Genomic DNA, 10,317 nt, shown 5'->3' with positions numbered 1-10,317 from the left:
CCTGCTTGCTCAGTTTAATGGATAAATCAGACACAGAAAAACAAAATGTGGACGCAGTACGACTTATCAGTGAGAAGTGGCACTCGAAAATAAAATAAAATGATAGAAAATACAACTTTTTTTTTAACACTGTATTTTTCCATCTCCACATAACCATCAAAATGACATTTTTAGAGTTTAGAATGTTTTATTATAGTTTATTGTGATAGCATTTTCTTTTTTTCCCCTTCTTTTTTTCAAGGTTTTCTTTTTTCCAAAGAACAAACACAGCAAATAACGTTGAGGGGAAGGGGAGGAGAGGCAGGTAGAAGAGGGAAGAGTGAGAGGAGGGCCACATAGATAAGATAGATAGATAAGTAGGCAGATAGACGCATCAGGTAGGTTTGGCTTGATCCTCCCCCTGTAACCCCTCTGGGTCCACACACACACACACACACCCACACACACACACACACACACACCCACACACACACACACACTACACGTTGCTTTACAAAGAATATTCATCATCAGAAGAAGATTAATAACTGTCTGAATATATCTAGTACTTTAAAAAAGAAAGTAAAATAAGAACACAGATTCACTCGCACTGCCGTGAAACCCAAAACAGTTGTACGGTTAGCCAGGAGAGCAAACACAGCGAGGTTAGATAGAAGGGAATATATGTATGCACCATCTACCTTTGCATACATATGAATTTGTGGGTGCGTGTGTGTGCAGGGTGGACGAGAAGCGAAGAAGAAAAACAAAAACCTAAATGTGGGTTTAGATTCATTTTAAATGCCCCGATTCAAACTGGGCTTCTCTCCAAGTCATATCACGGTCTCTAAATGTGCACGTCTCTCACTGTGTATGTGACTCTAGCTAATTAGTGGTCAAATGCCTATCTGCAGATAAAAGGGTTGCTCTTTTTAGCAGCTGTCCAAATCTCTCAGGGGGGTGGAGTTAAGGCAGACAGCTGATTTTGGGTCAGATTTATTTTTTCTTCATCCTTTGTTTGATGAGAAACACAGGTAAACACGATCATTTGGCATTAAAAACTGGTAGAGTGGTATTGTTACCAAACAGTTTGAGAAAGAGGGGAAAGGAGTGAACGACTGAAGCAGTACAGCATGATCATAACAGTAAAACGGTGCCATTCCATCTGGGATCTTGAAGCCAAAAAAACCCCCAAAACAAAACAAAAAAAAACATTGCAGCAGCCATCGATCAAGCTCTAAACAGTATACATTATATATCTGCAGGCTAACTCTGGGTGGAAATCTTAGCTCACTTTGACATTTTCAGCTGGAGTCCGTTCTCCACCAGGGACTGTGAATGCCTCTGTGCACCCCTGTTAACAGCTTGTTATCATTCATACTTGTCATTTAAAAGAAAGGACACCATCGACCCTAATATAACAGGGCAGCTCGGTACCTTTGGGTTTAAATGAGAATTGTTTAAAACGCTAAAAAGCTGCTTGAAGGCTCTTTTATTCCATCGCATGGTGTAGAAATAACTAGACCACAACAACATGCCAAGCTTCAGCTCAAAAAAAGCCACAGAAATCTAAAGATCTATATATACACACACACACAAAAAAAGCGCCTGATAAATATAGAAAAATAAGAAAAACACCCCCCCCCCCCAAAATCCTAAATTACCAATTCATTTTTCCTAAAACTTCATAACTTCATCATGGTAACCACTGCTCTCGACATCCCTTTATCATTTCAACTTTCCTGTTTTTCTTTTCTTTTTTTTTTTACATCTCTCCCAAAGAATCCGTGTTCACGCTCAACAGTTTGGTCTTTTATTCTCTCTCCATGTGGTTTAAAACACTGTAAGCAGTTTTTAGTGTTCAGTAATACAAATCATCTGCAAATGAACAAAAAGGGCACAAGGACAGAGAGAGAACAAGGACAAAAAGCAGGGAAAAGGAAGGACAAAAAGGACATGATTTGCACATTTTTTTATGGACAAAATACAGAACGACTTGGAGCCTCCCCCACCTCACAGACTGACAGTGGAATACTTGTATCATCCCTATACACACAGGCACAGAATGAAAACTGACTCAGCATGTTTAAACATGTCCTGCTATCAACACGGTCTTTAAAAACATGTACAGATGTGTGTATAGACAAAACACAGCGCCCGCTTTATTCCATATAACCAGCCAGTTAAGAGTGTTTCACGTCTACCCTCGGTCATGTCTCCATCTTGACAAAGTCGACTCACCGCAGAGCTTTGCAATCCTGCGGCACTGAATCATCCCAACAACACACAAAAGAATTCAGAGGAACTGCTGGAATAACACTCCGATAGGTGTCTAACCAAAATCTACTGAGGAAAAACTACAAATTAGGTGGGCACATCTGCAGGTGAGGCGGACTCTGTCCTCGTAAACCTGCAGGATGACTGGTTGGGGTGCAGCTCCTAGACCTCATGAAAATGGTTAAGAGACTCGGGGGAGATGAGATGCAGCGAAAAAAATGCAGCAGGAGAGAGACAGAGAGAGAGAGAGAGAGAGAGAGAGGTTAAACTGTTAAGAGAGCCTGGACATTTCTGTAGAAATGCAAGAGGGTCGGAGCAGGCGAGGAGGAGGAAGGGTCGAGGCTGGAGGTTAAGGAGGCGCGTTCTGGGGCTTCAGCAGCAGCCCCCTCCAGCCTGGTGGCCTCCCTGGGTATTGGACAGTGTGGAGTTGGTGGTGGGATGCTGGGGTCCAATCTTAATACCGTTAGCCTGGGTGGACACAAACACAAAGAGACCAAAGGTAAATAAAAAATCTCATCTGAACAAGAACAGAATAAAGCCTCCATGTCACCATTACATGCTTGTGGGAGGCCTCATTATTTCTTTGTACATTTCATACTGACACCTGTCTGTTTAGTTCAAGCTGGTCACTTATTTTCTCTCCGGTCTACATAAAACATGAGAACCATGACTCTACACCCAATTTAAATACTAGATGGACTATTTTTAGTGTTTTACTCACTACCTCTTCTCACACATAGCACAGACCTGTTCCTATACAAAAGTTGGATTCACTAAAATAATCACAAACTAATTTGCAAGCATGAATAATAAGTCATGGTTGTAAATCCACTAATGATTTAGCCAAATATTCAGTGATTCTAATAGTCATCGCTTGGGCAGGCATTGGATTTTAATTTTTGAGAATTGGGAACTCTGCTTGTTCAGCATGTGAAAACACTGTACTGTGTCTCCTTTGTCAAACCCTATTAGTGGATTTTAGCCCACAGCTAAATAAAATCCACATAAAGTTTCCTACTTCACAGTGGTATCTAGCACCACAGTGTTTGCTGTATTTATCAGTGAGGCCTCAGAGTGAGAGCAGCAGTGTGGCAGAAGAAAGTAAAGACACCTCTGTCTTTCTTTGAGTGACCATTTAACTTGTAAATATAGTCAAAATCAGGCCACAGACATCACCTTTCAGTCAAGCACATAGTAGAGCAGGGCGAAATGACCAAAAATATTTATCACGATATACATTTGAAAATTTGTGATAACAATATAACTGACGATATAATTGACACTAGACAAAATGCTTTACAACTCCACAACTTTATTAGTGCAAAAAAACCCATCAATGTATTTTCACTTAAACAAGCAGCTGTTTTTTACGTGCATTAAAGTTATATAAAAATTTAACAGTGCAAATGCAAATTCCTTGCTGACAGTTTAACCAAAAGGCATTTCCAGTGGAAATTGGTCGACATGTCCTCAGCATAACCATGTATAATATCCACAAAACTTAAAAAGAGCTTATACACACACAGTACGGTAATATTATGCTGAAGCACAGCACGTATCACTCCGCGAGGCTGCCTACGATAGCTGTAATGCTCCGACAATCCATCAAGCGGTGCGGGTTCGTAGCTTAGCAAAGTCTTACTAAAACATTTGACAGATTTTCGAGCGCCACATAAAATCGGTTCGAGGTCAGTAAACACAACCAGAGTTCATACATAAGGCACACGGGATTATAAGGGGCTCTGTCGATTTTCAGAAAAATCAAAGGATTGATTTTAAGTGTGCCGTATTTTCCAAAAAAACACGGTAATAACGACGGCCCGCTAGCATGCGCTACCAAAAATAGTGCTTTGTTGTGTATCTGACGGACGAAAGCTAAACCAGTTCCACACCACTGAAGTTGCAGCATTTTTACAAACCAGTTCTGGTTCATCAGTTTCATCCAACGATCCGCTTTCGCCCTTCTCATTCTCCGTCACCACCGAAAAACGCCATGTGCGTACAAAAACAAAGGCACTGTGCATGCGCGTTTTACCCATATTCTATCGCGATATTTCATTTTCTTATTGTTGCCCAACCGGTATTACTGTGAACGGTATGATATGGCCCAGCCCTAGCGCACAGTGCTTTCGTTGCAGCTATAAAAATAATCAGACACGAGTAGAACATAAAGTGTCCCACGAAAGAGGCATTGACAGCGTGAGAGACCACAGCATCAATTCATCTTTGAGTCTTTAAGTGCTCAGAGTAGAAAAGTGCTAAAGCAATTACTAACTGAACCTGGAGTCTGGAGGGGAGGGACGGAAAGCAACAGCTGATGTCCAACAAAGTAAACAGTTTGGAAGGTAAGAGCAGGTATTTCTATCGGCACTATTAGGAAATATATTTTAAAATAAGCAGGGATTTTTGTCCTTTTTTTTTGTTTGCTGTTGTTGTTACCCATTTTATTGACCTATTTGCCATTTCGGAGACATGACAGTGTTGGTCCTGGTACCACTTTACCCAGTTACCTGTGACATTTTCCAGTCTGTAAGATGTCACGTAAAACAAGGCAGACCAGTTTATATTATTCTTAAAGGTTCATGTTACTGCAACATTCAGGTGACAGCTTTAAATTCCTGTAAGAGAGTTTAAGCAAACACTCCTTCGCAGACTTTTCGATGTCTCTCACTGTGCCCATAGTGGGACCAGGCCCCTATCAAACAACAGGTGTGCTAAAGCTAGGAGAAGGCGGCGTGTGAACATGCAGCTGAGCTCAGTGACCTATGCAAGCTGGCAACTGTCGGCAGTAACAAAGTTAACCAGAAAACTTTTTTGGGTCTGAATGTAGTCCCGTGGTGAAGTATGTTTAACAGGATAAGGCTTCAAACCAATGCCTTGATGTCCACTTTATTCATCCAACTAATAGCATCATAGCATCATTCACAGTGTAGCTAAAGTTACAGAATAGAATAGCCCTTTATTGTCATTGTACATGTACAATGAAACTGTAGGATTACTATCGGTGTCTAGACACAGTTAGATTAACAAATATCTAATTCGCATCATAGATTTCTTCTCTTTTCGTTTTTTTAAAAACACAAAAACAGTCATATACTGTATAGCTCAATGAAATGGAAAAACAGGCCCAGCTATAACAAAAAAGTGCAGTCGCAGTATTGGACTAAATAAAGCCACCTCAGAATGACTGTGTTATAGCTTTCATGGTGAGATTAACACTGAACCGTGCCTGTGGGAGCTCCTATTAGATCTCATCACAGAGGAAGCAACAGGTGCTGCTGCGTAGCACAAAAGAAAAGGAAACACCAGCAGCACTCAAGGACGCTGGGGGAAAAAAAGAAAAGCACTTGTAAAAGAAAAGAAACGAGGAAAAAGAGAGGCAGGTGGGTGGTAGGGAGACACTTTCATCTCTCCCTCCCTCTCTCTGTACTGTAGTGCTCACTTTCCCTCTGTGTTTCATCATGTCTCTCTCTGTGTGGCTGTAGCACAGTCTCAGCCTCCCTCGCTCTCTGCCTCTGTATATATTTATCTCCTCCTCTCACTGTAACCCCCCCTCCTACATTCAGTAGCAGTAGTGCCTCTGGGAAACCCTGTATGCCTTTAAATCACATTTATTGAGCTAAGGCCATGTGTGTGTGAGAGTGAGTGTGTTTTCTCATAGTGACTGCCAACATTTCTGGTGGGGCTTCCCTCTCTCTCGCAGCCAGTCAGCTGATGTGGTTTGGCCGGCCGGCCTGCCTTCGCTCCGTCTTACTGTTACTAATAACAAAAACACTCTGTGGCTGGCTTCCTCCAGCTCTGCCTGCCCACTGCCTGTACTTGAGGGCTGGCGAGCCTGACAGGCACCAAACTCTGGCACTCTGCATATGTGTGTGTGTTTGAGAACCATTACACGACTTACATCATGTGACTACAGGAAACACATTTATGTGCTTCACAATTTGGAGATAACCATCTGGACTGGATAGCCAACTTGGTGCACGTCCACAGTGAACTTGATATTAGCCTCTCGATGGAGATTCACCTTCAGAGATTCATCATGGGGTTGCATTATTATCACAGCCAATCAGAGCATTGTAGGCAGTATTATCAACTGTGGATGTTACAAAAGCTTGTGTCATGTTTAAGTTTATAACTAAATATGTTTAATAATGTGGAAAAAGATCTTAAACCTACAATGATATTTGTGTTAACAGGTCCTGACTTTAACCACAATGAGTAACTATAACTTGCATTTTTCTGTAAAATTGAGGGATTTCTTTTATCAAGAAAAAAAATATTATGTAATTATTTAGTCTGTATATGCTGTCAGAGCTCATAGATAGAAAACGTGAATCAGCTAAAATCGGTATCGGCAGAAGACACAAATCCCCTTTGGGGTTGTGTCAGGAAGGGCATCTGGTGTAAAACTCTGCCAAATCAAACATCCGGAGCTACCCGCTGTGGTGACCCCTTGTGACAAGGGAGCTTATACTTCTGGGAGAACAAGAAGGAAAAACCCCCACAAAAAAAACCAAAAACCAAAACACAAATTGGCCAAGAAAATTGCAGTCAGTGCATTTCTATTACAGTTAGCCATTTTTATTATTTATTGTAATTGTTTATTTCATTTTCCCCCAATTTGAATCTGTATACATCCTTCTCCTTTTAAACTCACTATTCAGTGCTGTCACAGTCTATTCCGTATGTTTTTCAATACTTGGAATGTTAATCCTTTTTCCTACACTGGGAAAGCACTTTGAGTTCACTCCTGTCACGCTGTATAAATAATAGTGCTCTGAATTTTAATGAATGGATTCCGAGTGTTTGGATTTTGCACTCTTTATGTGAAATTAGCCTTTCTTACACTTAGTCTTTCACTAAGATGATGATATGAATCTCAATGTCTGGTTCACAAACTTTCTATTTGGCTGGATGGGCAGCTTCCAGTCTGACTGGCTGGCTGAGTGTTTGTTTTCTTGCCCAATGACTGAGACCTTGTGGGATGTGAGGAATTTATGAGCTGGCAAGATGCCGAGAGAGAGACAGAGAGAGTGAGACAGGGAGAGAGCGCAAACTAAGAAGTGAAGAGAGTGTGTGTGGAAAATAGAGCAGAGGAGAGGAGGAACACTGGGAGTTTTGCTTGGCTGCAGTCAAAGGAAGCTGAGTGGAGGGCTTTTTTCCCCTTCTTTTTGAAAGAGAGGGAGCATGGCAAACCACACACACACTGCTGCAAAACCACACTGAGGAAGAAGAGGGGAAGGAAAGAGAAGAACAAAGAAGAGAGAAGGCGGCTCAGGGAGGAAAAAAAACCCAACACAGGAGGAACACAGTATCTCACCTCATTGTTGATATCAAACACTCCCTCCTGGATCTTCTCATAGATCTCCTTGGCTGTGTTGATGAAAGCCTGCCGTAGAGACAGGAAGTGAAACAGACAGAGAGGACAGGAAGGTTAAAACCATCTTTTTATGCTGACTCCTATAAATGAGCCTCATGTCATTAGGAATGCAAAGCAAATTCAAGTTTCAGTAACATAACCAGGCTCTGACTTTCAGCCATTTACTGTTCAGCTGCAGCCCGAGCTTCCCGTCACAGCTCAAAAACACCTCACAGAACTTTGAAACTTGACATCACAGTGAACTTACCACTCCCAGTTTTATGCCCTCTCTCACATCAGTGACACAAAGCATGAACTGATCTGTTAAATATTCCATATAGGTGTGTCAAGTGCAAGTAACAAAGTCAGACGATCTATATTTAATTATTGGCTGCTGAACACAAATAAATTCACAAGTTTGTGTGAGTGGAAAAACACACCTGGCAGGCAAATGATAACCAAAAACGGTCACCAAAAAAATCTGTGTTCGATGGTGCAGTCTCCACATGATAAAGGCATAAAATGTCTGCGCAGCTGTGCTTACTCTGGAAAAAATGCTAACTGCTAGGCTAGGTCAGACGTACCTTGACTTCAGCTCTCTATTTAAAGCACAAACAAATCCTTTCAAACCTTTAAGTTACTTATTGGACAACAAACACACTAACACCAATGAATCCACAAGCAGATAATATCAGTCTTAAGTAAATGCATTTCATAAAGTGTTGTATGATTAGTCATGCTTCTAAAATAATGTTAAGTATTTGCATGCTAAGTTAACCCTAAAATTAGTAAAGAAAAAAAATGTCAACCTAAAGAAAGATTTAAAAAAAAAAAAAAAAAAAAAGGTGACATCATGCTGCATGCGACATAAAAGCTGCATGTAGAAAATGACAATCTAATAAAATAAACCCTCAGAAAAAGAAACAAAACTTAAGTTTAAAAGGCTTCTTCTGCAAGCTATGTTTCTAACATGTAAGCACACAGTTGTATAACTCTGCAGCCTCTAACAGCTCATTAGAAGGCATGTAGGTCCATCTTTTATATTCAGTCTATGCTTCTCACATGTAAATTCAGCGGGAGTTATGTCTGGTGTTTTTGTGTTTTGATTCTTTGAACAAATTAGCTCAAACATGTTAAAGATATCTCATATTTGACTTCAGAGCTACACATTTATCATAACTTGCAATTTACCAAATTATATAGACAGAAAGAAAGAAGAGTAAAATTGGGGCTTTTGGCACCCCTGAGCTCTTTGGAAGATGTTCTCAAAATTGTGTTTTGTTAAGGCTTAAAGAGCTTATGATGTACACTACTACTGAGAAGTATGATTGTTCTGCAAATACTATCCAAGCACTTCAAGCCAGCTTTGAGAAGTTAAGGCGATATGGCGTAAGACCTTGTTAGAAGATGCAGTTGCCCTTTTGAGCAGATCAGCAAGAGAGATCTGAGCAGAACACACAAGCAGACAATACAAAGTTTGTCTCTCTCACACACACTCACACACACACACACACACACACACACACACACACACACACACACACACACACACACACACACACACACACACTTACTTTGGGCTTACTAAGAGCACAGCAAGGATCAAAGATGATTGAATAAAGTAGAATTAATCTCCCTGAGCGACCGGCCTATGACTACGGTATCGATGCATTCGTCTCCAGGGGGAGTCTTTCTGTCTCAAGGGTCCGAGCTCAAGAGCAGCTGGGATAACTAGAAATGCGACACCAGCTCAGATGTCATAACCTTCACTCTATGTAGAAATGATCTAACAATGCCGGCTCATATAAGTAATGGCAGTCAAAACTAAGCCTCATCAGAAAAAAAGGAATGTTCAAGAACTGAAAATATGTCCTGAACTTCTATCTGACACCCTGTCGGAAATAGACTGAGCCCAAGGGTGCACTCTAGTGTACTCTGTCCTCCTCATGCTGTCCTCTTTCCCTTCTTCAACTCATCACTGCACCCTCTTTACCATCAAATGTACTTAGACTTTCTTTTTTTGAGTTAAACTAATGGACCTGCAGATATGTGTAGAAAGTGAAAACAAGAGGGAGAAAACTGAGGTGACTACAGAAGATTTATAGATGGTGATAGGGCAAAGAATAGAGAGTGAAAAACCATTACATGGCTGATAACAGAATACTGGGAAAAAATATTTAAAAAAAAATTAAATACAGTAAACAAGCAATTAATCAGTGGGCAAAAAAAAAAAAAAAAACCAGCAGAGGTGAAGAAATATAAGAAGAAAGACTGGTGAACAAGAACAGAAGCGAGCAGAGGTTAAGGTTAGGATCTTAGTGAAGGAAGGGTGGGCAGAAGAGATGATGAAAAGGTGCTTACAGCAATTTCTCTCCATCTATCTGTAAGGACCATCCTATCAGCCTCAATGTCCACCCACAGACCCTGACGACAAACCCAGCATGCTGATTGGCTGCTGAATGTCGCTGTGAGGGGAGGCGGGGTGGAGGTTATGAATATGTATGAACTATAACCGGTTGATATACTGCTCGAGAGAGGAGGGGAGGCGATGGGTTGAAGAGCAGGAGAGGAGGGAATTGGGGGAGGATAAAATGAATAAAAAAGGGCAGGAAGACACGTTGGAGGAGGGGGGAGGAAGAAAGGAATCGTGGAGCAGGATGGGGGAGGTAAAGGAGGAGAGCTAAAGAGCAAATGATGGACGT

The 10,317-nt window shown here is 41.1% G+C and overlaps 1 protein-coding gene across 1 annotated transcript in view; it reads right to left on the bottom strand.

Moving 5' to 3' along the window:
* The window catches only part of LOC147331932 (ras-related protein Rab-2A), a 32,239-nt gene continuing 21,922 nt past the window's right edge, over window positions 1-10,317 (bottom strand). Inside the window, exons 7-8 of the mRNA XM_086288265.1 lie at window positions 7,577-7,645; window positions 1-2,724 (exon numbers count right to left, since the gene is read on the bottom strand). Coding sequence (XP_086144391.1) covers window positions 2,629-2,724; window positions 7,577-7,645 — 165 coding nt within the window. The 3' untranslated portion in view covers window positions 1-2,628. The remainder of the gene's footprint in view (window positions 2,725-7,576; window positions 7,646-10,317) is intronic.

This window comes from Aulonocara sp. 'chitande type north' Nkhata Bay, linkage group LG4 (genome assembly GCF_057382095.1).
Source record: "Aulonocara sp. 'chitande type north' Nkhata Bay isolate Kocher_YH1m ecotype deep benthic linkage group LG4, A_spYH_male_GT1.1, whole genome shotgun sequence".
Classification (NCBI taxonomy): Eukaryota; Metazoa; Chordata; class Actinopteri; order Cichliformes; family Cichlidae; genus Aulonocara; species Aulonocara sp. 'chitande type north' Nkhata Bay.
Note: the sequence above shows the minus strand (reverse complement) of the source record. Positions and strands in the feature narration are given on the sequence as shown.